The 27,650-nt window shown below is 57.8% G+C and overlaps 1 protein-coding gene across 2 annotated transcripts in view; it reads right to left on the bottom strand.

The window, feature by feature from the left end:
- WDR1 (WD repeat domain 1) overlaps positions 1–27,319 on the bottom strand; it is a 39,836-nt gene extending 12,517 nt beyond the window's left edge. The window contains exons 1-8 of one of the 2 annotated variants that reach the window (XM_060148512.1): positions 27,135–27,319; positions 26,557–26,678; positions 16,397–16,487; positions 11,661–11,808; positions 10,277–10,457; positions 3,022–3,099; positions 2,589–2,669; positions 2,023–2,256 (exon numbers count right to left, since the gene is read on the bottom strand). In XM_060148512.1, the coding sequence (XP_060004495.1) occupies positions 2,023–2,256; positions 2,589–2,669; positions 3,022–3,099; positions 10,277–10,457; positions 11,661–11,808; positions 16,397–16,487; positions 26,557–26,678; positions 27,135–27,150 (951 nt within the window). In that variant the 5' untranslated portion in view covers positions 27,151–27,319. The remainder of the gene's footprint in view (positions 1–2,022; positions 2,257–2,588; positions 2,670–3,021; positions 3,100–10,276; positions 10,458–11,660; positions 11,809–16,396; positions 16,488–26,556; positions 26,679–27,134) is intronic. The other variant, XM_060148513.1, reaches the window with a different exon arrangement.
- Between the last annotated feature and the right edge of the window lie 331 nt (positions 27,320–27,650).

Below are 27,650 nucleotides of genomic sequence, written 5' to 3'. Positions count from 1 at the left end.
GCAGGGTCACCTGGGTGCATCTTAAAAGTACCGGTACCTAAGAGCCATCCCTACGGTCTTGGCCTCTGACCGCACCCCACTGGGCCCGTACAGAGGCATCAAGCCCTTTGCGGAAGCTCCCAGGTGATCTCAACGTGCGCCGGGGCTGAGAACCGCTATTCTAACTATGTTCTTCTAACTCCAGCTTGTTCCTGGGCTCACTCACAGCCCGACGTTAGCACCAAACACTGCTCGGGACTCACACATGTGCGGCAGGAGGGCTGGGATGTTTTCTCTGACAACTGTAAACGCCCATGAGGTTCCTGAGCTGACCTGGGGGTGGGGGACAGGAGCCTGGCTAGTAGCGCCTATGCTGTCGGCGACAGTGACATCAGCGAGAGCAGTCAGGCCCAGGCCTCCATCACTCCCAGGGCGCCAGCAGACATGGGGCGATGCCTGGGACAGCCACCCGAGCCCAGCATCAGGGCGGCTCACGGGGAGCTGCTCTTCTGGGCAGAGGAAGCAGGTGGACAGTAACGCCTGACTCTCTCCAGCAATTTCTCCCCATCGCATGGAGGCCCAGAGAAGTGACTGCGCCGGGGACCCCTCCCAGCTCCCCTGGGCTCTGTGCCAGGATGTATACACCTTCACTTTACACTCATCACACTGGGCTGGAAGCCTGTGGAGCAAGTGGCCCCAATGGCCCCATCCTCAGGGCCAAGTCAGATAAACCTTTGTGGAAGCAGAGGGTGCAGGGCCAGCACTGAGGGCCGAAGCAGCTGTCGCTCTGGATCAGCCCTTCCCGTCAGCAACGCCCCACCTGAATGGGATGTAGCAGGCACCGAGCCCACCTGGGCCTCACGAGCTAGTCACACAGGGTTAAGGGGGCAGACAGCCCGGCTCGGCCCCTTCCTCTGGGCAAGGTCATCTGCACACCGAGTCCACAAGGGCCGCGACCTCAGAGACTGTGGGATGGGATGTACAAAGCAGTGCAGGGCCGGGCAGCTGGCCCTCACTGGGCCTGAGGGGAACAGTCCCAGGCTGGCCAACCCCAAGCCCGCAGGGCCCAGCCGTCTCCCAGAGCCTGTCTGCAGAGCCCTGAGGCAGCTGAGCGAGCAGGCTGTGAGGAAGCACTGGGGCTTGGCCCCAGGAGCTTCAGCTGCCAGGACGGGGTGCAGCGTGGAGCTGGGCTATGGAAACCCCTCCCTTGAGGGCACAGCTCGTCCAGGGTGACAGAGCAGGCGAGGCCGACCCCGAGTTCCCACCGCAGCCCACCCTCCAGCAGAAGCAGGTCTGCAAAGGGCAGTGCCCAAGCAGGGCCCCAGGACACAGGAGCTTCTAGTCTGGCTGCAATTTCCCGAGAGGCCAAAAATTCCAGGGCTGACGGAGCGGCAAGGAACAGTCCCCACTGGAGGGGACACTCAGGGCAGACCCTGGTGATCAGCCAACCTTGAGTGAGCCTTTCTGGGAGACGAGGACGGGAGGCAGGCCCTCCAATCACTCCCTGCTGCCCAAACCTCACGCCTCGGCACCTTGGGCTCCGACTTGTCCATTTCCTCCCACTCCCCAACACCCCCTCATGCCTGCCCTGCTCTAACCACAGAGGACAAGTGCCTGCCCACACCCGTTCCCACGTTCAAACCCCGCACACTGTCAAGGCCCAGCTCCAAGGCCTGCTGGCCACCCACGTCTGCGGTGATGCCCCATGACGTGCCCTGTCTTGGGCTTCAGCATCTTCCTGGTCCTGCCTCACGAGCGGACACAGCCAGTGGCCTCCTAACTGGGGGAGGCTGATCCCCCCTGACAGCAGGGGCACGCGCTGCTGCCCTGAACCCCAGGCCCCGAGCATCCAGCTTCACGGTAGCTCAAAGGGGAACGTGGCATCTGGCCTCCCGCCTCTGCTAAACTCACATCCCCAAAGCAACCAGCATCCTGCCATTCCACTGGGCCTCACCTCACCTCAGTTGCCCTGCGTCTGGCCGGGCGCCCACCTCCCCTCCAGCCAGCCCCTGCACACACAGCAGCTCCAGAGCCCGGCCATACCTTGATGACCCGCAGAGGTTTGCTGGGGTTGTTTTTGTCCAGGTAATTGATGTAGCCGGACAGGGAGATGCTGAGGAGGTGGTCCTTCTGCCACAAGCAGCCCAGCTGCTGGTCCAGAACGTTGGAGCCCATGGTAAACGTGTTGACAACAGAGTTCACATTGACGTCCCAAATCTTAGACGTTTTGTCTCCGGAAGCAGAAAGCAAGTGGGTGCTATCGGGACTCCAGCTGACCTACTCAAACAAACGTGGTCATGGGTCAAGCATTCCAGAGGCGGAAGAGACTCAGACAGCAGCTTGTCCACAGCCCCCATTTCTGAGCAGGGAGGATGGCCCAGAAGGTGGTGGGACACACCAGGGCAAGGACAGGATGAGCATCCTGGCCACGGGCCTCTCCAGGCCACGCCACCGTGTCCCACGTGACCCTGAAGGTCTCTGCCACTGCCCCTACTTCTAACCCCCCATCTCAAGCTTCCAACTTTAACACGTGTGTACAGATGACAATAAACGCAGACACGGCCCGACCACGATCACAGACCACGTTGTGAACACGGACCCATACTTACAGCATAAATGCCGCCGTCGTGAGCCTTGCTTCCTCCCAGGGCACACAATTTCTCCCCCGTCTTCCCGTCATAGATGTAGATCTTTCAGGAAACACAAACAGATGCAGATCAGGCGTGCGCGTGTGGAGGCCCAGCATGCTGGCACGCTAGATGAGCTCCTCGTTCCTGCTCCACCATCAAGAGGGAGGCATCAAGACTGTGGCTCTTACAACAAAGAATCTAGAGACAGATGAGTTTCGAGCTCCTTTAAAAGGAGACAGATGGAGAGACGGGTCTACCATGCTTTGAGGACAGAGCCCCTTAACTGAGCTGCATCCCAGGAGGGGGAAGGAGGGAACTGTACATCGACACCAGCTTTACTAAGTCTGCCTGTTCTGAACCATCGCAGAGGACCAAGAGACGACCCCCTCCCTCCAGGACCCGCAGCCCTTACCTGACCGTCGGCCCCGGCTGTGGCAAATCTGTTCCCATCAGGAGAGAACCGCACACAGTTGACGAAGCGGCTGTGGTCCTGCAGGAAGTGGGACAGTTATCCGGTGACAGGCAGTTCAGGAAAGCTCTCTATGCACCACGCGGTCCACAACCACCACGCGTGTGGATGCCAGTCCACGGAAGATTTTAGAGCTCAGCGTGAGTCCCAGCCCGCCCGCCGTGGCCGGGTGCATCTCTGCCTGGAAGGCCTCCCTCCGCTGTGACGTGCTCCCTGAGCTCCGTAGACAGTAACGCCCCCCACCCGCCCTCCAGCCCCGGAAGGGGGCTCAAGGCCGGAACCCTTAGGCTTATGAGGCCGGGACCGTGAGGCCTCATCCCCGAGTCCCCAGGGCCTGGCCCAGGCCCGGCACACGGCAGGTGCTCAGCGGGCATTTGCTGAACAAACTGAGGTTTTCAAGAAATTAAACAGTGGTGATGACCTTTGTGGGAACAAGAGTCTGAGTGACTGAGGAGATGTGATCTCCAGGGGCGATTCTGTTACCTGAATAAGTAAATGAACTCATTCTTTCCTCAATCAAGAAGGGTCTGCATCAGAGAATGATCCTCTGAAAACCCCACCAGCCACCCATGCAGAGCCTGGCTGCTCTCCCACCCCACCTGCAAGCACGCAGGAAGCGTTAGCCATCAACTCTCCTGAAGGTGCGTGGGGTGAACTGCCCCTGCAGCCATGGACGCCCAACCTGCAGGAAAAGCAATTCAACTCAAAGTGCATCACCTGCACCCATCAAGGTAAACCACCAACAATTTTAAAACAGGAGCTGCTGGGGTGGTAGGAACCGCATGTGTTTGACTGTGTAACGTTATGGGTTGACTTGTGTCCTGAAAAGGTAGGTTGACATCCCAGGACCCGTCAATGTAACCTTACTGGAAACAGAGTCTTTAAAGGTGTACTCAAGGTGAGATGAGGGCCTTAGCGTGAGCCCTGATCCAACACCACTGGTGTCCCTGTGGGAAGAGGGAGATTCGGACTCGGTGCAGGCACAGGGAGACCACGTGAAGATGGAGGCAGAGCCTGGGTTATCCCCCCACAGCCAAGGCCTGTTTCGCCTTCTTGGTTTCTCGGGTACATCTATCCTGCTTCCACGGCCGAGCTTTCCTGCTCTAGGGTTTGTGTTCTGAGCTGGAGGACGGCCATTTCCCAGGAGGCGCACAACGCAACAAAAGCAATGATCTTTCCAAACTGGGATCTCTCAGGCCCTCTGACTGTTCTTCCCCCATGACTGTCACTCACCCATCATCCTACCACCTCGAGGAGCCCCGGGGAGCCTCGGGCGGCCCTGGGGAGCCTCGGGCACTCTTCCTTCTACAGGAGACAGGAGCCTGGAGAGGCTGGGTTCTGAGAGCCCAGTCTACGGTTTCTCGTCCAGAGCTCTCTACGCGAGCAAGCCGGCCCCGGGCCCTGGCCAGGAGGCAGGCAAGCCGGGCGGGGAGCCAGCTGCACAGCCAGGGCCCGGGGCCCTCTGTCCCTCGGGTGGTTCAGAGCCCGCGGTGGGAGGGCTGCTGAGACAAAGCCCCCAGGCCTCTCCCAATCCCCCCAGGACCACTCTGTGGGACGGGGAGGATGGACAGGCAGACACAGCTCCTCCTGGAGGAGGTCGAAGGCAAAGCTCTTAAGTGACAAAACCTCCCACACAACTGCCCAAACGTCTGGTCCTCTTGTCCTGACATCTACTGGCTGACCCGGCCCTGCTGCTCCGGGGGAGGAGGCTGGGGCCGGCTCCCTGGGACGGACGGAGCCCCGGCCAGACCCCCCGAGGACCAGGGTGCCGAGAGCTCCCCTGGGTGGAGCAGACCATGGGGCTGAAGGGGGGCTGCGGTGGGCGGCGTGAGGAACACGCCGTGAACCAGAGGGACCCTCGGCTACACTGCAGTTCCAACTCGTCAAACTCCAGGCACAGTGGTTCCCTGAGAGAACAGGACCGGCCCCCCCACCCACCCAGCTCAGGGGTCAGGGTGCCACAGCGGGGCCAGCACAGACACCAGGCCAGAGCCACCCTGCTTACGCCACTGCCCCCGCTCCCCTGACCACCTGCCCCCCTCTGTGCCCCTGGTGCTACAGGGGACGTCACGCATGTGGACGTGTCTGTCGTCTGTCTCCCCGCCAGGGGCAGGGTGCCCTTCCCCAGGCCCAGAACAACACGGGCTCCCGGGGTTCAGACTGGACAGGGAAGACGCCCACCCTGGGGACCAGGCGCTGTGGCTTTAGAAAGTTCTCCCTGTCAGGTTTTCTTGCAACTTGAGCCAAGAGGCCAAATGAGCAGGAGACTGATGTCTGCTCCTGAAATAGCCCATTTAAAGGGAGGAACAGTGAACAGCCCATTAACCAAAAAAATGAGGGCTAAAAATAGCCCGGTCCACAGGGAGGGGAGGCCGGAGGACCAGGAAGGAACGGGCTCGGGGAAATATCATGGGGGGGCGGTTCAGAGGAGTGAGCTGGGCTCCTGGCCCCCGTCCCTGCTAACCGTCCTGGAGGGGCAGCACCACTCCAGGCGGCCACCTCCGGGGGTGGGGCTGTCCCGCCCGGCCTCAGTCACAACCAAGCGGAGCTCTGGCTGGAACCTCCCCACCGTAATCACCCCCAACCCTGTTATCACCTGTCCCCTCATCATTACCTCCCTCACCCTGTCATTACCCCTCCCCCTCAGCACTGAGAAACCCGAGATGGGAGCAATTAGCAATCATTAGGTAATGCACCCAAGCCCACGTCACTGACAGGGACGCAGCACCACCGGGCGCCACGGCGTGACCAGCCCGTCAGCTCAGGTGTCCCTGGGAGCCCTCCCGGCTCCACCAGCCTCAGCTGTGCCCTGCAGCAGGACTCCTGCCCTCACGCTGAAATGCCCTGTGCCCACCTGCCGTGCTCCCTCGTCACAGGCTTGTGGAGGGACAAGCAGTTCAGATGCCCGTGCCCAGCACCCCGCTGCCTTACCGAGAGCAGCATGTGCCTCCATGGTCCGCACTCCAAAAGTGGGCGTCCACCCCGACCTGGAACGCTGCCTCGCCCTCCTTCAGGCCACCGCACCCTCCTAAACCGGGCTCCCTGTTCTCTCTGCGAGGTCCTCCCTTAAAGTGCCTGGAAGGGCAGCACCGCATCCCTCGCCCTGCCTTTCCCGTCACCCAACACAGATCTGCCTGCCCAGTTACCACTTTCCCCTGGAGAAAGAGGACCTGATGAAGGCATGAAAGGCTCCTTCTAATCCTCTTTGGGCCACTGACCACCCACGGAGCTTTGCCGGGTCACTCCCTGCCATCGGCTCAGGAGTTCACCGGGAAGGAGACCGACCCTGCTGACCTCCCGGCACAACAACCACAGACGCACACACAGCGTGTGTGTGTGTGTGGGGGGGGGGGGCCAGTGCAAGGCAGGCACCTGATACACACTTCAACTCAAACTTCCGTTTTCTGCCCTGTTGTAAGGACACAGGGAACAGGAAAAAAACAACCAGAAAACCTTGCATTTTAGAGCTCAAATTTTACTTGTCTAGGAAGGTGATACTTGTAATAACAGCAGAGACAGAGATTCCTAGAAGGAAGTGTAACTCCCCATCAGGTAACGTGTGAGACACACAGGTGACAGGTTGTGCAGCCCACCCGCGCGGAGGAGGGAAGGCCAGGCGTCCCCTTCTCCGCCAGGTGCGGTTGGGTGACCTGTTCTCAGAGGCTTGGGCAGATGCGGCAGGTAGTTTCCAGTCCAGATCACACGGTCACAGACTGACAAGCAGGCCCAGGGCAAATAAGAGTCCTGACACTTGTTGCTCTGAGCAATCATTTCATCAGACACACGCTATCCCACATACTGTGGACACAGCCCTCAGAGGTGCCCCCTCCCTCTAGGAGTGTCTGCGGTCACCTGGGCAGCCAACCTGCTCACCTGACAGAGGAAGACGCAGAGGCTGGAGAGGCACAGAAACTCGCCCAAGGCCACAGCGGGCCAGGTGCACAGACACACGGGTGAGCTAGAGACGCTTAGTGGGGCCTGTTACTACACATCCAGACGTGTCTATCACAGGAATGCACTCAGCAGGAAGAAGGCTCCACGGGAGAGGCAAGGTCCACCTGCCCACTTCTTTTCAGGCCACCCTTAGGGCCTCAAAGGGGAACCTAAACCCCTACGCACAGGACACCAGAGGTGGACACCGTGCTGTCCATGGCCTCTGTCCCACAGCCGGTCCCCTGTGACCCTGGAGTCACTGCCCCAGGTGGACTGGGGCTAATTCCAGGGGAAAGCGTCTTCCACCTGGTGTTCCTACAGCCTCTCAGCCCGTTTCAGGTTCAGGTAAACAAGGACAGAGGACCAGGCGGGAACCAGGGCAGTCTGGCTAAAGTTGGGCCATGAATCAGCTTCGTCTTCACTCTCACTCTGCCACCATGAGAAGCTGGTTTAAGCTAACGAACTCATGAACAAGAAGGAAAAGCAACTGGACCCCTGCACTCAGGCCAGCAGGGAGGACAGGTGGCCTGACTTGCTCCACACGGCCGCCCCACGTGTCTGCAACACTGCTTTCCTTCCATGCGGGGCTGAGCCTCCTTGGAGTTGTTCTGGCCTGTACTGAAATTCGGAACACCACTTATTCCTTTTTGAGGCAGCAATTTGAACTCGACCCCTCTGTGCTCCTAACATAATCACCCCTTACCCCACGGTCCTGAACAAGGTCAAGAGGAAGGTGGCAGGAGCTGGAACGGGACGGAAGGGCAGCCCTGCATGCTACAGCTTTACTCTGCGGCCCTGAGGGCCTAGGGCGGTTACACGGAAAAGTCACAGGCTGATCTCAAGTTGTCAGCGTCTTACAAGGCTTTTCAGGTGGGTGTGGGGACCCGAGTGTCCTCCTGTCCTTCCTGCTTGAGGCCAAATGAGCCTGTTAGTCCTTTCCAGCAGAAAGAAACCCAACAATTCCTGACGGACACTGAGACGTCCACCAGCATCTCTCCTGTCGTCCCCACAGCTCTGCGGGGCCACTGGAGGAGGGTCATCTTCACCCCGTTTCCCGGGGGCCCAGAGGCACGGCCAGCTGGAGGGCCGCAGAGCCACCACCTGCAGCACTGGGCTGCCACCCCATGTCCCCCATTCTTGGTCCACAGCCCCTTCTGATCTCTCACTAGGTCCTTACGCAGGAAGACCTGGAGACAAGCTGTGTGCCCACCCTGGAGACAGGTGCCTGCCAGGGCCACAGGGTGAGGGCAGCGCTCTCAAGTTAGAAAGGAAGGGCTTCCCCGGTGGTGCAGTGGTTTGAGAGTCCGCCTGCCGATGCAGGGGACGCGGGTTCGTGCCCCGGTCCGGGAAGATCCCACATGCCGCGGAGCGGCTGGGCCCGTGAGCCATGGCCGCTAAGCCTGAGCATCCGGAGCCTGTGCTCCGCAACGGGAGAGGCCACAACAGTGAGAGGCCCGCATACCGCAAAAAAAAAAAAAAAAAAAAAAAAAAAATCTATGAAAGAAAGGAAAACGGAAAAAGGAAGAACCTTTGGGTAAGTCCCCAAGTGAGCACACGGGAAAGCCTGGCAGGGTGGTGAGGGGCACAGATTCGGGACAACTCTGGACTCGAATCCTGGCTCCAGTCACCCACCACCGAACCGCTCCGTGCAGGGTTTAACCCACATCTGCAAGGAAGAAATGAATCCTTCTGGGGGGGTGGGGACAGGGAAAGGAGCCCCGCCCACCCACAGCCCAGATTATGGCCACGTGAAGCCAAACAGAACACGTGTGGCGGGCGTGGGGAGCAGGGCTACTTCACGGGTACGAGCTGGGATGGCCTCTCGCTGCCAAGGAAACCTCCCCTCCCTCCTCCCCTGGGCGCCGAGCAGGAAGCCCAAGTACTTGACTCAGCCTGACTCACCGGTGTCCCAGGGTACTTTATCCCACTAAAAACACATCGACCTTGAACCATGGCCTCCAACATAGTACCACCACCTCCCTATGAGCAGCAGCCCCGGAGTCAGCCTCTGGGAGATGCGGGGTGTCGGGAGGGACTCCAGGCTGCCCGCCCTGCAGGGCGCAGAAGCCAGCCAGGCCCCACTCGGTGGCCCCGGGATGAATCCAACCCCATTTTACTACAAACAGGTAACCTGGAGAGCCCCTCTGCAACTGAGCCGAGACCTACCTGTGTCTGGACATGCTGCCCACGGCCCAAGTCTTGTCCCCAGGGACCACCCCTGGGGACCCACTGAGGACCATCACCGCCTTCCCGGCCACACCCTGCCTGCTCTTTGGGCTTTACTGCATTGTCATCAAAGTTAACAGGACTCCTCAGCCAGCCAGTAACATTCGAGACACGCCCCCAGACCTCGGCCAACCCCAGCCCAGCCGCCTCCAGAGGAAAGAGCTGGCCGTAAAGCACCGTGCATCCTCCGCGCTGCGGCTCAGCGCGGTCACTTCCACCTCCACCTCTGGTGCTGGCTGCCTTTCAAGTGTTTTCACAAGACAAACTGGGAGGGCAGGTTCAGAACCATGGCTGCCATGACACCGGCCTGAGGGCCATCCCCTGCCAGGCGCCCTTCCTCTGTGCTCCAGCCTCAGACCCCGGGTCAGGAAACAAGCATCGTGGGCCGCTCTGGGCCTGCGGGCCCTATGCACAGATCAAATCCATGGTTAAAATGCTCTCATGTCCATGTCTCCATGCCCATCTTGCAGATGGGAACGGTGAGGCTTCGAGGGTACAGGCACTTGCCTCAGTCAGGAAGCACGTACAGAGCTGGGACTGAGGCCCCGAGCCATTTATACCCAAAACCTGCGTCACTCCACTGGGGCGTTTAGAGCACATACCCACAGGCAAAGCACCTAACTCTGCTCACCCTGTGTCACTTTACCGGTGTGACCCTGCCCATATCATCTCTCCCGGGGAGGTGCAGGAGGGAACAAAACCAGACATCCCTGGAAGCCCACCTCCTCTGCCACTCTGGTGGCTCAGTGGATCTCAAGCTGGTGCAACTAGAGGGCAGGCTGCCGCTGGGCCTGGGCTCCCCTTTCTAACAAGGCACCTCCGGGCCAGGATGCTCGCCTGGTCTCACAGCATCAGAGTTGTGCTTACCCCCACCCAGAAATACACCCATCATCCCAGGGCGACCCCCGCCCCATCCTGGCATTAATGCTGGGCGCCCGTGACCTTCTGCCATCAGCTTCTGACAGGTCTAGACTCCACTGGCTTCACATACAAACCATAAAGTTCACCGGAAAACCACCCTCCGGAGAAGCCCACTCACGCCAATTGTGAACTTGAACTTGAATGGTGGCCCCTCAAAGAATGCAGCGCAGTTGTCATCACTGCCGGTCACCAGGCGGTATGGCCGGCTCTGCTTGATGTCCACGCTGTTGATGACTTTGTTGTGTCCCGTGATCTCGCCCACAGAAGAGCCACTGTCCCACAGGAAGACGGCTCCGAACCTTTACCCAGGAGGGGAGTCACAGGAGAGAAAAGTCAGTCCTGGGAAGGTCACCACGGGCAGTTGTGTCCCCAGCAGTCAGAGGGCAGTGGTGCTGGCAGGGCAGCCCTGCTCACAACTGTGCTTCATACACGCTCCCCAAAAGAGCCAACATTGACAGCACCCAGGATTTGTCTGAAGGATAGGAGAACAAGCAGAAGCAGTCCCAAGTGCCTCTGGGAAGGGACTGCACGTCTGTGTCTTATGGCCCAGACCCAAGGAGCCTCCCACATGAAGGTGCCTTAAAAGCACCTGCCAGGGAACAGCTCGAGGCTTCATCAGTTTCACAGCAGTTTTAATAAGGGGTGGGGGGCAGGGGAGTGGATGGGGGGCGTTGGGGCTGGGCTGGGGACCAGGAAGCACATTGGTTACCATCCCCTGCTAGAACGGAGATGCTGCCTTGCTGTCAGCCAGCAGTCTACAGTCAACAAAAATGTATTGTTTGGGTTACCATTTGTGACCAACAGGAATGACCTGAAGAAAAGCTATGGAAGAATGAACACCTATCAGAACACACATTACGAGGAGCCTCCAGGAAAGGGAAACAAAGATATGTGTCTGACAAGTTCAAGTGATTGAGGGCGGCAGAGGTGCCGGGGAGGGAACCCTGACTGCCCTCAGAATAAGACACCTGGGTTGCGGTACTGACCCTGCTGGTCACCGGCTCCGTGAGTGCAGCAGCCCCCCAGGGCCGCCCACCCAGTGTCCTGTCGCCCCCTCCTCCCTCCTCAGTAAGGTGGCCATGGGGTGTGCCCAACTAGGGAACACATCCGGCCTCACTCTCGGCAGGTGTGGTCGTGGCGTTGCTGCTGGGAGGGACCCGATAACACTCTTAGGAGCTGCATCGCTTTCACCTGCTCCCTTTCCTGCTTCCTGCTGCCTGAATCGTGGGCAGGACAGCTGGGGTTCTGGGAGGTGAAGGGCCAAGGACATCAGATCAGAGAAGGTGCCTGGGCCTGGACACAAACCCTGGGGGTTCCCGTGGTTACGTGTGGTTTTCCCTTGTGTGTTGCCGAAGTCCACCCTGAAGGAAGCCCAGCACCCACAGGACTCAGCACACACCAGTCCAAGCTGCACCGACGTCAACGCACCCCTCCCACCGGGGGCGTGCGGGAAAGAAAGCAAAGCAAGGGACACAGGCAGGAGGGGTCGAGGCCAGACTCACTTCTCCCTTCCTTCCCCGACCACTGCGATCCTCTTACTGTCTTCCGTCCAAGCAATGTCCTTGATCTTCCCAGCGAAAGGCTGATACTCATACTTCAAGAGGTGCTCCTTCTGCGTGGTATCCCAGACCCTCAGTTTCCCAGATACATCTGCGGACACAACAGGGCGGCGAGAGCCACGTTCACCACTGTGCCGGGGCCACGTGGGCACAAGGCATGGCCACCCAGCACCACCCAGGGTTTTGGAGCTGCCCGGGCGTAGCTGGGAGAAGGCGTGTGTGTTCATCAGATAAACAACACCCAGCCACCGTCAATCAGAGCCTGCTGCCTCCATGACGACCAACAGGGGGTCTCTGCATTTCTCTAGGCATCACAGGGGTCTAAAGCCCCGCATGGGTGTCAGGAAGCCCAGGGACGCACGGTGGCAACCCCCCACTCCTCCCCGCCGCCCAGGAAGCAGCTTGGGATATGACTGTATTCCTTTCCTTGGAGGGTTCCCTAACTGGCATACGGGCCCCGGGACACTCAGGAACTAAAGATCTTCATTTGTAAAACATGACAGTACTAGTGACACTGCATCTCCCGTGCAGGGGCTGCAGTCACCACTACAAACGAGGGCACTGCTGTGTGTGCAGCTGGGCAGCCTGGGGCATGCTGGGCCCCGCACGGGGGCCCCACCTGGGTCTGCAGGCCCCATTCCCCTCCCAGCTCCTTCCCCGCCTCGGGCAATCGGCAGCCCCTACTCGGTAGAGCAAGGCACCATCCCACCACTCATGGCTGAGCCATGAGTGAGACCCTCTTGTGAGACACGCAGGTGGCTGCTGGAAGGAGTCTCGCTACAGGCAGAACTTGACGCCAGGCCTGTTCTCACTGCAGCATTTGCAGCAGATCGGTGATAAAGTATCACCCCCTTCTCTCACCATCCCATCACCAAGTTCCCAGCACCAACCCCGACACATCCCCTTCCCAACTGAGCACTGACATCCCAAATAAGGAGGAAAAGTGGAGCATTTTAAACTAACTCTTGAGGCTAAGACCTCAGCCCCGCGTAGGTCTGGGCCAATTCCCCCCAGCATGTAAGCTCGAGTTGTATCCAGGACCCCTGGCCACTTTAGCACTGAACGCAAGGTCTACAGACTGTTCCAGTGGGAACAGCTTTCAACTTCTGTTCGGGTCCAGTCGAGGGTGGGCGTCGGCTGCAGACATGGCCCTTGCCCCACACGGCTCTGTAGGCCTAAAACACCACCTACAACTGCATCCACAAGAGGGGGGATAACATGCCACCAGAGGGCTGCTGTGACGATAAAATGAGTCAACACGTATAAAGCCTTAGACTAGCCCCCAGGACACCGCAGACACTTGTAACGAGTTAGAGTTAGTTCTAACTGTCAGTGAATTAACTAAGGCTCTGCAGAAGCCACTGGAGACCCCTCCCCGTGGGCAAACACGTGGGGCTCACGTCCGCCGTGGCACAGATGAGACGCTAGCCTCCCTGTGAACAGCACTCACGAGGGGGTCCCGGGGGCCCTGGTCTCCGGATGAGGTGCAGCCAGACTGCCTGGCACGCGGCCCGAGGCGAGCTCCAAGGCTGACCCGAGCCAGGTAAGTCCCTTGGCTGAACAAATGGGCCAACGGGGAAAGAAAAGGAAGGGGCAGAGGCCGGAGCCAGAAAAGGAGCACTGTGTGTGCAGGAAGGAAACACACACTCACGCGTGTGCTCACATTCACGCACACGCCGGGCTGTGTGGTCCCCGTGCTCAGGTCAGCCCAGGGCGCTACATGGAGTCATGGAGAACACAGTGTCTGCAGGCACAAGGCCGAGCCCGTTCCCCTCCCCACCCCTAGACAGCAGGGAGCCGCTCTCCACCCCTTGAACTCAACTGGCAACCCGCTTGTACCTCCCTCAGCTCAGCCCGCCTCCAGGCCAGGCATCCTAGTCATTCTCCCACTGTCTCCCTGCCCGGACCATCAGCCTCTTCTGATGGGCCCAACTCATGCATTTGATTCTTTTCAGAAGCAGCTGGGGCTGGAAACAGACAGTGGGGCTTGGAGACCAGGCACTCAGGCCCCATCCGATGAGGGCGGCCCTGACAAGGTGCACCTGGGTACCAGGCCCTGTGCCAGGTGCTGGGGGCGCAGCACAGACCAGGCATCTGCTGGCAGACACACACACACACACACACACACACACACACACACACACACACACACACACACACACACACACACACACACACACACACACACACACACACACACACACACACACACACACGTCCACGCACTTACAGGACTACGGAGAAAAGCACCGCAGTGCAAGGGGACAGACGGTGACAGCGGGGAAGGAGCTCCTTCCCTCCAACAAGGCCTCCTTGCACCACTGGGAACAGGTCTCCTCCCGGACAATAAGCTGCATCCGGTAATGGCCGTTCGTGCTGAGCCTGCCCCCCACCCCGCCTTGGTGTGGAACACACACCAGCATTGCTGGGGCAGCAGCGGCGGGGGCGGCCTCTGCTCACACCTGCTCTGGCTCTGCAGCCTGGTCTCTCCTCCCACGTGCCTCACCTGAGCAACCCTCACATCCTTCTCAGGGCACGGAGAACCCTATCCACGAGAGCCTCTACCCCGCAGCCTGGGAAGATCCCCTAGAAAGGGAAATCGGGCCCCGGAATGGCTCCGCCCTGAGAACATCACACAGGACCCAGGGTTCCCCAGGGCACAGACTGCCGTCTCATTCAGAGCTGGGGGTCCAGCCCCTGGCATGGGCTCCTCCCACGGGCCTTCCAGAAGGTTCGATCCTTTTGCAGAACGTGGACCAGCCAGACTTACAGGGATCTAAAGATTCGCAGATCTGAGGTTGGAAACCGGTCTGGGAGTGACTGCAGGGTTCCCGAGGTACGGGGACCCCTGCCCTCAGGGACCCCAGCCCCACCCCAGGCACACCGGGTGCCAGGTAACCCACTTAGCCAGAGGGCACAGCACCTCATCTCCAAACCCTACACACCACACTACTTTTATGTTTAGCCCAGAGCCCTAATCTCTGCAGTAAATGTTTTGTAGTCTTTGTTCCATTCAAAGGGCCAGCTCGCTAGAAACATAAAATACACCGCCCACGCCTGCCTGCAGCCCAACCTCCCTCACTTCCCCCACCAAGTCAGGGCGCTTGTACGAGAGGAAAACGTCAGATGGAGCCTTTACTTCTGTGGACTGTCCTTTGCAGCGGTCTCTGCACCAGCATTTGAAGACCGTGATTCCTGTCTGGTTAAACTACCTGCCTGGGGACCGGAGGGCAGGCCTGGGCTCGTGAGTGACTCAGCAGCCGGGCCACAGCTCAGAGAGCAGCCAGGGAAGCTGTGCCAAGCACACTTCTCTCCTGAGAAGACACGGTTTTAGGAGGCACCAGGCCCAAATCACGGCGCTTTAAACGAAGGGGAGTTCTGCTGGCAGGCAGGGGTGGGGGGCGGGGAAATCACAGGGCTAGAGTAAATCATAGCATATAAATTAGAGCAAGTTTTACAGATGGAGTCAGAGTAGGTCTAAACATAAAAATCATTAAGTGACCACTTTGTGCCAGCTCCTGGCCGAACCCTTCACACACAACCCCGGGCGGCCAGCATTAGACGTCAGCCTGCACGCCTGTCAGCCTGGTGCGTCCGGGCATTCAGTGACAGACACCACGGTCCCCTGTGGTGCCCACCAGCGCCAGGGCTGCCCCAGGCATTGTACATGCATTGCTGCACCGGGTTCTTCCCAAACCGATCTGGTAGGAACTAACAGTCCCAGTTTACAGAAGAGAAAATTAAGGCCCACAAAGGTAAGTTATTTAAGGAAGGCTGCACAGCTAGGAAGGGGCGGCCCCTTCCGGGACAGGTCTGCATTGCCTGCCATGCAGGGAGTGAGGGCACTGTAGACAACAGGTCAGCGGGGTGTATGATCCCGGCCCTCCCCCACCGGCTGTTAGTTCTTTCAGCAATTTGCTCATTTCTGTCACTCTCCAGGGAGGCTGACGAGGCCCACATCAGCTCATCCACCTGGCTCTTCATGGGGCCTGAGACCAGGCTGGACACAGACAAGACAGCCAACATCTGCTGAGTGTATGAATGAACGAATGAACGAATGGGAGACTCGTGGTAAGCCACGCTAACTTGTGTGCCTCCCTTTCTCATCTGTAAATAGTAAAAGACCAGCCTCGAGGAATCGGGTGAATAGAGCATCCTACAATGTGATGAGCTATGTCCCTCCTCTTGCCCAGCCCGGCTGGATGGAGCCAAGGCCCTGACCACCAATGGAACAAGTGCTTGCCTGAGGCTGGCGGTGTGCTCGGTACAGGGAACGGAACAGCAAAAGGTGACATGAGACAAAGCTGCAAGTCAGAAACACACACACACACCCACAAAATGGGCTCCGATACATCACGGTACAGCTGCCCGCAGAGGCCTCCAGCCAACCTCACGTGAGCATCTCCACTGACCTCCGAGCTGGAACCAGCTGGAACACGGACAGCTAGAGTTCTGGAAAGGGGCTTTTTGCTGGCTTACCCTTTCCTTGTCAGCCCCAACTGAAACTCATCACGTTCGCCCCACCTGCCATCCCCAACCTGGAGGGTCTTCCCTCTTCCTCCCTGCCTCCTCCACCCCCCACCCTCCCAAGCCAGGCGCCCAGCTTGGCCCCAGGACTGGGGGGAGGGGGGCGGCACACCACATGGACCAAGGAGCCATGCGCGAGGACAGACGGGTACCTCCAGAGGCGATGTAGAATCCGCTGGGCGCGTACTTGGCCACCACCACCTGGTGGGCGTGCTCCGTGTAGATGTCAGCAATGGCCGGGTTCTGCAGGGAGGAGACCAGAATGAACACAGGGAACCAAGAAGCAGGCAAACTGCTTTCCGCTCTCTGGATTAATGGATTTGGGTGGGAAAATAACACACACACACACACAAATACTGAAGTCAAAACCTCCATAAAAAAATCCCAGAAGTATACTTACCTGCCTGGGTGATAGAATTCTAGGTAGTTGTTAACTCTTTTATAAAATTCGAGGTGATTTTCTTGCCTTTGTCTGCTTTTCCTTCCTTGCCAGAGTACAAGCAAATATGTACTTGTGAAATATATACAGGAAATACAAGTTTCATTAGAAACTTAGAAAAAATTAGAAAAAAACCTATGACTCTCATTTTCTCCCACTTTGGGGAGCTGCCGGCTGCTGCTGCCTTCTCTGAGTCCAGTTCCCCCAAAGCAGGTCTCCCTGTTCAGAACCAACTCTATCACAGGCTGCCAGGCAGTGTCTGACCCGAACCAGAGCCTCTGGCCTGGAGATGCGGCAACAGAGGGGGGCAGGCAGCCAGGAGCCTCTCCTCGTCCAAATCCCTTGTTTGGGAAACTGCCTTTTGTGGCACAAATCCAAGGCTGGCTGGACTCTGCAGCAAGAACAGGGCCAGCATCTGGGACCAGGAGCATCTCTGCTACTCAGCAGTAAGGTTTCAACGTAGAATCTACTCTAAGTAGATCACGGCACTCCCTCCACCCCTGCACACACAACCAACGGTTCTCAGCAAACCTGGAGCATGTGCTGTGAGATGCTCTCCATCTGTCTCCACAGCCGAGCCTTCTCCCAGGAGGGAAGAAAGACGGAGCCATCTAATCCCTGATACCCATTGACAGCTTTCCGCGAGCCAAGTGCCCGTGGAAAAGAGGCAGCTTCCCACAGGCTGGGGACACATCGGGTCCCAGGGAGGCTGCTGCAGGTACACCTAACTTGACCCCCAACTGACCCCACCTCTACGACCACCCCGTTGTCTCCCCCCTCACCCCCTCCTTATGCCCCTCGGCAAGGTCAGAGGCCTGGACTCTACTCAGCCTCCCGGCCACTGGATCCCGCCCCCCATCCCACCAGAGTAAGCCCGGAGAAGCGCCCCCTAAGATCTAGCCCCGGCAACCACACTCCTGCCTTTCCTGTAAGCCCCCTGTCTCCATAAACGCCGTGCCCTCGCCAGCAACGCCTCTCCCTGACTGCTAACACCCACTTATCAGGCCTAACTGAGGGGAAATCTGCGCGAAGCCTCCTGTGCTTCTCTCTCCTGTGCTTGCAAAGCAGTTCACACGTCCCTAAGGCAGTTATGACATACCAGTCCCTGGCCTTCTTGCCCCTCTCCTCCAACTTTTCTTTGACCTGCTTCATGTGCATTTATCTCTTTAGCCATCACAGCAGTTGGCAAATAACAGATGCTCAATAAGTGTTTTTTTTGGGAAAAAAGTTTACATAGTCCTTTTCCCCCTAGGACTTAACACTCAGCATCATACGATACAGTATGTATGTGGTTCATAAATTAATCCATTGCAGAATAAGCATTTGTTTAATGAAATTAGAAATATATCAGGCATCCAAAGATATTCTGAATGGCAAACAGGCACATGAAAAAGCGCTCAATGTCGTTAGCCTTCTGGGAAATGCAAATCAGAACTACAATGAGAAACCATGACATACTCACTAGAGCCAATAAATTAAGACTGATGTCACCAACACTGGCAAGGATGGGTGGGGTACAGTCTGGAATGCTTATATATTGCTGGTGGGAATGCAAAATGATACAGCCAGAAAATAGTCCAGCGTGTTATCTATGAAGATTCACTTATACAAAAACGCAGCGACCGCACTCCTAGGTATTTGTCCAAGAGAAAAGCGCATGTCCGCAAGAAGACACACATGGTTGAAGGTTCATGACAGCCCCCAAGTGGAAACAACCCAAACATCCACCCACAGGTGCCTGGAGAAGCAAACCGCAATGTTCATCCAGCGGAACACGACTCGGCCAACAGAGAGCAACAAACTGCTAAACACCCTCACCCACAGGAAGGAGCCTCGAAAGCCTACGCTAAGTGACAAAGCCAGACGCAAAAGAGAACACACTGCGTGGTTCCTTTCTGATCAAAGTCTAGGAAAGGTAAGCCCACAGTGACAGAAAGCAGGTCGGGGCTGCCAGGGTCTGGGGGGAGGGTGGAGAGGCCGACAGAGTGCAAGGGGCAAGAGGGCGCTTTTGGGAGTAACTGGAACGTTCTGTACCATGATCATGGCAGTGGTGATGGGACAGTATCAGTTTGTCAAAACTCAAGTTGTGCGCTTAAAACAGATGGATTTTATTGTACCTAAATTACGCCTCAATAAAATGATGACCCCCAGGATCCATTAAACGTCCGTCTAACCCAACCTGTCCCTGCCCAGGTTAGTCCTTTGTACCCGAACATTCTAACGGAGACAACTTCCCTCACAGAGAAGCTGGCAAAAGCGGTCTGTGGCCAGGCCACCACAAGGGCTCTTGTTCAGTTGTCCATTTCGAGGCTGACCGAGGACTCTCACACCCACATGTGGGCACTACGGATGGGAAAGCCATCCCCCCGAGGGCAATGCCCATGCTGGACGTACAGCCTGGCATTGCCCTCAGAGGGTGAGTGGGTGGCTGGTGGAAGATGAGTAAGCAGCTGCCCTGGGAGGAAGTTCTGCCCCTAAAAGGTCAGGGTGAGTGAAACCCCAGGGTCATCCCCAGCAGGCTCGGCCTTCTAGCAGGCTCTGGGCTGGATGAGACAGCACCTCGTCTGTATTCCCAATACAACTGGGGGCAAGTTCTCCAGGCTGAACATAAAGAACATAATACATCCGGCCAGCAGCAACCCCTCCCTGCTGCTCCGCACACAGGGAGGCCGGCTGCTTGAGCCAAAGATGATGCCTCCCTGTGCCCAACGTGTCCACTGCAGGCCAGGCTCATCACAGACCAGCAGGGTCAGGACTCAGACACTCAGGGTGGGCAGCAGTTCTTCCCCTCCCCCCTCCACGGTCTCCAGGCAGAACAGGATTTGGGGTGTGCAGTTTATCTGGGGAAGCACTCGGGAACGGGGAATGAGACAGGAAGGGAAGGAAGCCAACTCCAGGAGCCGCGGGGAGACCTTCAGAGCGGGGCTGGGTTTTCTGCCCTGCCAGAGGGTGCGAGGCTGGCGTGCCCCTCCCCTGGGACTTCCTTCCTGCCCTGCCCCCATCAGGGGACAAGGGACTTCAGGCAGAAACCAGGAGGAAGCCCTGGCATTTGAGGTCCGTGGGTCCCTAGCAGATATGGGCAGAGGCAGGCAGAGCCCGTGAAAACCTCCTGTCATCTCACCGAGACCCCAGGCTCACCTCAGCCTTGCCCCTCACCCTCTACCCTGGGACTGTCCCTGCCCTGCCCCCCCACCTGTGACCCCCCAACCCCGCAGGCCTGCCCCAGCCCTGTCCCATCTTCTGCAACAGCTCTCAACCCCACCTTGTCTTTCTGCCCCAGCCAGACTCCATCCAGTTCTTCCTGCCCCTCCTGGGACCGGGACAATATCCTGACAATGTCGTTCGAACTGAGCCCTCTGCCTTCCATTGATCCGCCAGGCTCTAAGTCCCAACTCTGATCGCATCATTGCAGAGGGCTGTTTCAGGGCCCAGCAGTGCAGGTGCCTTGGAGGAGGAGGCCACGCCCACTTCCCACCTGTGCGCGGAGCCCCCGCCCAGCAGCAAGTTAAGCAATCTCCCCCCACACCTTTCCACAACACAGGGGGGAAGTCAGTAAAAGAGCCCCTCAAGGCTCTCTCACGTTCCTTTGTCCTGAGGCTCAGGTGCTGAGGTCAGAGATCACCACCGCACTTTACAGGTAAGGTTAAGGGGTGGCTCCGGCCACAGCGCATGGCGGCTTGCCATGGCACACCTGGCCCCCTGTGAACCCAATGGACATATCACGGATCGGGAAGGCCGCCCAACCACTGAAGCTGCGGGACACGGCACTGCGGAGGCCTCCAGAGAAGGACCTGGGCCTCCTCCAAACCAGGCAAAGTGAGCACGACCTTCAGGAGGATTAAGTTTCCAGAGCACTGGCTTTCTAAACACAGCCAGTTCCTAAAAGCAGGCGCTGGTGGTGGGACCTGTGCAGCAAACACAACTTGCAGGGCCCTCTGCTCACTGGCGACGAGGGCTCAACTCGAATGACTACAGAGCGACCCGGCTGCCAGGCAGCTCCACAAACCTCTGCGCTTCCAGACCTGCAGGTCCGAATCCAGAGGCTCAGCCTGATCACAGTGCCTCAGAGGGTGGTGAGAACACACCAAGCATTGTACATTCACTCCTCCAAAGAACTCCCCGCACCTGCACCTCCTCTGGGCTGGCCCAGGGTCCAGCAGTGAACCAGTGACTTCATACACAGTGCGATCAGCCTGCCCTGCTCAACCTTCAAGGCTCCCTCTCACCCAGAGGAACGCAGCCATACATCTGGACCTACGGTCCAAAGTCCGTTTCCCATTCCGCCCTCGTCTCTCCTCTATCAGATCACTAGCTGTGGCTCTTCCCTTTATCTGCCTCAGTCTGGAATATCTTCCCTACTTCCCGGTCCCAGCCAGATAACCTTCTCCTAATTATCTTTTAACCTCAAGCAAAGGTTACCTCCTCCAAGAAGCCTTCTCTGATGCTCCAAGCTGGAAATATCTCTCCCAGCCCAGAAAGCTCACACTACCTTCCCTAACCTCCCTCCCCACTGCCCTTAGTACTTTCTTCCTTGGACTACATGTCATTCTTATATCCACAAAGCTTCCCACAGAGGGCAGGGCCCAGGTCTGATTCACCACTTCTTCCAATCTCCATGCACTTGTACTCCCTGTCTAGACTCCCCCCATCTCTGCTGTCTCAATGCCCTTCCTGGAGAACTCTTACTCACCCTCCAAAACCCAACTCAAAAGTGCCCTTTCTCCAGAAGCCTTCCCTGCGGCTCTGTGGCACAGCTGGTCCTTCCCTCTTGCTCCCAAAGCACTCAGGACACACTTCTTTTAAAGTGCTAACCTGGTGCGTTAGAATGTTACCTACTGGGGTTCTTCAATCACCCCTGCTGACACTTCGGGCTGCAGGACAGCCCTGTGCATTGTGGGATGTTTGGCAACACCCTGGCCTCTACCCACTAGATACCAGTAGCACAAAAATGTCTTCAGACATTGCCAAGCATCCCTTAGCAGGGTGGAAGCGGGGGCGAAACCACTTCACTGAGAACCACTGACTTAATCTTGGGCACTGTGGCTGCGGGCAGGGCTCGGCAAGATGGAATGTGCGTGGGCAACACCAAGACCGAGGATCGGATGAACCAGCTGATGATGCCTTAATCTTAGAGCAGCTTCCTAACCGGTCTCCCTTCCGCCTCCGTTAGATACAGAACCAGTCCTCTACCGCACTGCTTATCTGCTGAAACTTTTCAAGGTTCTGGTGGCCTCTGGTCAGGGCCGGGCTGTCTCAGAGCCGCCCGGCCCACTGCACCAGAGCCCCGCACCCTCTCCTGCCTGCCTGTCGCTCCCCCCAACCCCAGTACTCCAGCCACAAAACTCCACAACCTGTGTGGGGCCCTCTCGCCACCCCCTCTCCACTGACTGGTCCCTTCCTGGGCCCCCAGCTGCTCAGAAGTCCTCACGGCACGTCTCCTCCTCTCAGCATCAGTCCTGTCTGGGTGTCGGTTTCCCTGGGAGACTGCAAGCTCCGTGAGGACAGGCTTTTGCTGGGGTGTCTCCAGAACTAGGCATGGGCGTCACTACAAAGCAGGTGCTCATAAATACTTGTACCAGGATTAACTCGGGCTCAAGTAAAGGAGGTGGAGGGGGAAGGGTGGAGGAGAGAGAAATGGAAGTGCCCACCCGGAGCCAGCGGACACGTGGGGGGCCGCACCACGACTGGCAATGGGCGGGGGAGGGGGTGACACTGATGTCACCTCCAAAGCACCTGAGGGCCACTGGCCTGGGAGCCAGGGAGGCACGTCCCCACCACTCGGGCTCCACTCGGCTCCGGGGCCTTCTCGGAGCCCGTTTCCTCAGTGCTCTCCTTGCCCTGGATCCACACGTGTGCTGCCTGCTGCTGGCTTTCTGTCCAGGCGGTAATCAAACACGCCACTTCCTCCTGTCACCCGGGGGCCCGTTTCACTCCCACCCGAGGCAGCGAGCTCCGCGCAGGCGGGCCTTCTGTGTCTGCGCTCCCCGCGGGGCGGCGGCCATCCCGGGCACGCGGCAGGGACTCGGAGGCACGTGCAATGGGACAGAAGGGACGAGGTCAGTCCTTCTCCCCCACCTGAAGGGGACGCACAAGGGGCCCTTCTGCACATGACTGGCAGCAGATCATTTTGCGTGAAACTCAGAACTCAAGTTCAACACCTCCCAACCTGGTCTATACTCTGTTCAAGGAGATGAGTCCACTGATCCTGTGACTGGAAGCAGAGCAACGTCAAACTGCTACAAACACTGTGCTCCCTGGAGTTTAACTTTATATAAATCATTTTTTCCAAATATATATACACACACACATATGTGTATGTATACACATATGTGTGTGTATGTGTGTGTGTGTGTGTGTATAATATATATATATTAGTTCTGGAATTTAGGGACTGAGTATTTTAAAAAGCAAGCCCCAAACTTGCCCTTGTAGCAAATCTGCTGGCTGCTTCTGGCAGTGGAGGGGCCTCTGCCGGGAGGCTCACTTGCCAAAGCTGTTTTACAGGGAAGTGATCCTGGGCGGTTCAGAATATGAACAGGCTCCTTCATAGCCACTGGGAGGAACCTTCCCAGACTACATCTAGGTGATGCAAGCCTAGAGTTAAGAATGTATCAGGTTCCCTCCTTCTGGAATACTCCCTTCTGAACGGCCACATCACTGCATGCTTTTAACTGTGGAGAATTTCCTCTCCAAGGTGTGGCAATCGGATGTGTTGAAAGAAAATAGATAAGAAACACTCTTTTCTACCAGCTTAAGAAGTGCCATTATGCTGGGTTCACAAAACAACTTTTAAGGAAATAAAGTGAATGACAGCCGTGGCTCCAAGTGGAAGGTCAGCAAGGGTCTGATACCTGCTTGGTGTTAATGAAGGTAGATGCCACACAATTTAGGTCCAGCAGCCTGAACCAGGCTAAGCCTTTCTTACTTCCACGCAGTAAAACCTTTAGTGGCTGCCTATTATCTCCACGACACAGCCTGGCTTTCAAGGCCTTTCAATCAATAAATGACTTACTGAGCACCCACTACATGCCAGGTACTGTGCTAAGCCAGGACACAGCAGGTTAGGGTGGCTGCTCGCTGGCTGGCTCCCAATGCACCATTAGCACCAAAGGGCAGAGAAGGCCAGGATGGGAGCGCTATTTAGGAGGGGCCCCTGCCACATGGCAACATCTAAACAGAAACATAAAGCAAGACAGGGAGCGAGCCATGCAGCTATTTGAAGAAAGAACATCCAGACAAAGGGCACAGCAATGCCCGTGTCCTGAGACCCATCTGGAGCGTGCTCCAGGGAGAGCACAGAAGCCGGGGTGCCTGGAGCCCGCGGGAGAAGGTGAGCAGTGAGGTGAGATCAAAGGTGCAAGGCTGGACAGCAAGGCCCTATCAGCCTCGGTGGGTCAGGGAGAGCAAAGGAGCAACTTGATCTCATAGTTTAATACAACTGGCCCAGCCGTGGTGCTGAGAGCAGACTAGAGGAGGGCCAGGGTGGAAGACCAGTTTGGCCTTTTGTTTTTGCAATCCAGGCGAGAGAGCATGGTAGCTTGGATGAGTAGTTCTGTCAGATTCTTAAGTCTTTGAATGTAGAGTCAATAGGATTCACTGAAGAACTAAATACGGCACTGAAGGGGGAACTAAAGAGAAGTCCAAGGTTGGGGCCTGACCAGCTGGGGAGTGGCATCGCTGTTCTGGGGACAGACACATGGGAAACCCAAATATGGTTTGGGCACATTAAGTATGAGCTGCCAATCAGACATCTGTTGGACATTCCACGATCTGGTCCCCTCCTCCCTTTCATGTCTCTTCTCTACTCTGAGCCTGTATTCCAACCAGATCACCTTCCTTCCTATTTCCGGAATGTTCATTAGATTCATGTCTTTCTCCCAGGGGTACTCTGCCCTAATTAAAAATGTACCCACCTTTACTCAAGTACCAGTGGCCCACCCCCATTGAACAAAAGCCTAAATGCCTGATGTATGTCCAGAACAGAGAGGAAGGAACACATCGGCATCCCAGTGGTGGCCCTGTAGAAACTTACAAATAGATGGGAAAGGAAAGCAGATGCACCCTCAAAAGAGAATGGTAAACTCTGGAGTACTGGTAAGAATAGAAAGCTCAGAAGAACAAGCAGAATGGGTTCCACAAGTCAGGGAATGCTTCCTGCAAAGAGGGTGCTTGTCTGTGGCTGTAAACAGCGTCTCCGCTGGAAGCAGCTCCCGTTACTGGCTACCTTCACCTCGCGGAGCCTGACCCCAGTTCTGAGCAATGGGTCTACTGCAGGCGGGGCAGGGTATAAAGGAGATGCTGAAGGTTAAGAACCTTTCATGGTACCAGACACACAGTAGGTCTTCATGTGAGGTCTCCCATCTGGAAGTGAGTGGAGCCTGCCACGATGTGTGTGTGACTTGTTAGGGACAAACCCAAGCATTCATTCCACTGCACTGTACCCCTGAGAATGCTTTCGCCCATTTTATTTGACAAACTACAGGTGAGTATCTATCTACTAAGGGCCATCTCAACTTTTATTTTCTCAATATCTCAGGACCTCTCTGGAGACCTCCAGATCTTTATGATCTAAGTCCTTGGTGATGTTTCCCCCAGTTCTGAGCAAGGCGGGATACACCTTCTAGGAATCCGTATCTAGAAGAGGAGCTGTTAGCACCTTCAAGGCACATTCACACCCACCCACCCCTCTTCTGTGAGGTGCTCAGCCATCCTGGGCAAGGGAGAACTGCCAAATGGAGCTCTGTCTCCCAGCAGACTGCTGGCTTGACCAGAGAGATGGGGGCAGAGCCAGAAGTACCTCATTCCACACAGGGGCCTCTCCTCTCACAGACAAGGAAACCAAGGCCCACAGAACCCCTTCATTCCCTCAGCCAGCCCTGAGGTTCCTGAGAACACGGGCATCTCAAAAGCGACAGTTCCAACCCCCCAAGGGTAATCATGCACAACACATGCGAATTTAAGTTGACACCCCCTGGGGGCATCGCCAATCAAAATCACCCACCTACAAACTGTGCACAAGGCCCCACCCCAAGCTCAAGAGAATCCCCCCCATACACCCCCAAATGGTCATGTTGGTACCTCTGGCTTCCATACCCCACCCCACCACTCAGCTGAGGCAGGCAGAAGAAAGATTTCTGCGTGCCGTCCTAGCAGCCGGGAGACTGACCGGCAGACTGGGTCATTTCAATGATTACAGAGCAGTAATGGAAAATTTCCAGGATTTCCCAAGGAGTGGGCTCTAGAAAAATTCTCAGCCTGGGTACAGGATGCCCATGCAGATGATGCATGGGAAAACACTGGTTCCTGATTTTGCACCGGGGCTCAGATTTGTAGGTGGAAGATCAGGCTGAAATGCAGAGGCCTGGCTGTGAGTCCGGGCTCTGCCACACTGGGGGGACCCTGGATGTGAAATGATTACACACGAGTGCCATTTAACCAGTGCTGGGTGTCTGCCAGGCATGCTGGGCTGGAGGGATGTAGCATCTCACTCAGGGGGCCCAGGCAGACGGGGGAAGTGGAGGGGAGCCTCATCTCGTCACCTCCATTTTACAGATGAGAAAACTGGGACTCAGCGAGGCCAAGTCACCAACCACCCCAAGGTCAAGGTCCCACCCCTCGAACCCAGAGCCCTTCTTCTCTTGAACTGAACTAATCTGAGCCTCAGCTTCCCCACGAAGAAAGAGAATGGGGCCTGTATAAATTTGAAGGTGTCTTCCTGGGCTTCCTAGGTGTCTTCCCAAGGTTGAGGGGGCGTGGCGTCCTCTCCCCAGGCCGCTGAGCAGCCGGTGAGGTGGTGGAACGGGAAGAATTCACCCAGGAGCTGCGCTCAGGGAAGAAACTAGCGCCTGGTAGGGGAAGCGGATAGGTACTCACGTCGATGTTCCTTAGGATGACGCACTTTCCATTGGTGTAAAGAAAATTGTTGCCCCTGGGGTCGCCGCCGATGATTTTGGAGACACCCCTCTCCACCTGGGGGAGGCTGGCGAACACCTTCTCTGCAGAGACACAAACGCAGCAGGGCACATGAGGGGCAGCCCCTGCCTCGGCCCCCCGCCGGGCTGAGGACAGAGAGCAGGGGAGGGGGAAAAGGAGAGGGGCCCTGGGCCGGTCTCAGCCGGTCACCTGTTGCCTCTACCCGGAGGGGCGGTCGCCACTTTGAAGGAGCGCAGGGGACGGCGCGACTTCCTGGTCCGCGCTCTCCACCAGGCCCTTCAGGGATGCGGGGGCTCCGCGGGGCTCCGACCGCATCGCCAACTTTGGGGCGTCCCCCTGGCCGGGGATCGCCGCGCGGTGCCCCTGAGGGTGGCGGGTCGCTCACCGGCTTGCGCCCGCACCCCTCCCCCGCGCCCCGGGGACCCCTCCAAGCCGCCCGCTCCTCGCGCCCCGCCGATGGCCGAGGGGTCCAGGCAGGGCCGGAGCCCATCCCGGGGGCACCGGGCCGCGGCACTTACTGATCTCGTACGGCATCCTTGCCCACTTGTTACCGCGCAGCGCTCGCCGAGAGCCTCCGGGGCCGCGCGCGCCGAGAATCAGACGGGGCCGAGGCCGAACCGGGGACAGGGGCCGAAAGGCGGCGCCGGGGGTGCGGTGCGCGGAGGGGGCGGTCCGAGGCCGGGTCTCCGAGGCCGGCTCGCGCCCTGCCCTGCGCGCTGCCGCTGAGGACGCGCCGAACCCGGAAGCGCGGCCCCGCGCGCGGCTCGCCCCCAGCTTTGACCATATATAGTCAAGCGCTCAGCTCGGAGGCTGCGGCCCCGGCGAGCCTGCGCGGACCTGGCCGCGCCCCTCCCCCCGCGCGGGCCCCGCCCAGGGCAACCCGCCTCCCGGAAGTGACGTCACTCGAGGCCCTGTGAAAGGGCGGGGCCAGCCGCACTGGGTGTCAGAATGCTCTTGGGAACTGGTGGGCGAGGTTTGTGAGGGTGGGGGTCGCTGGGGAAGGGTGGGCGGAAGGTTGGGGTACTCGAGGTTGC

This window comes from Lagenorhynchus albirostris, chromosome 4, assembly GCF_949774975.1.
Source record: "Lagenorhynchus albirostris chromosome 4, mLagAlb1.1, whole genome shotgun sequence".
Taxonomy (NCBI): Eukaryota; Metazoa; Chordata; class Mammalia; order Artiodactyla; family Delphinidae; genus Lagenorhynchus; species Lagenorhynchus albirostris.
Note: the sequence above shows the minus strand (reverse complement) of the source record. Positions and strands in the feature narration are given on the sequence as shown.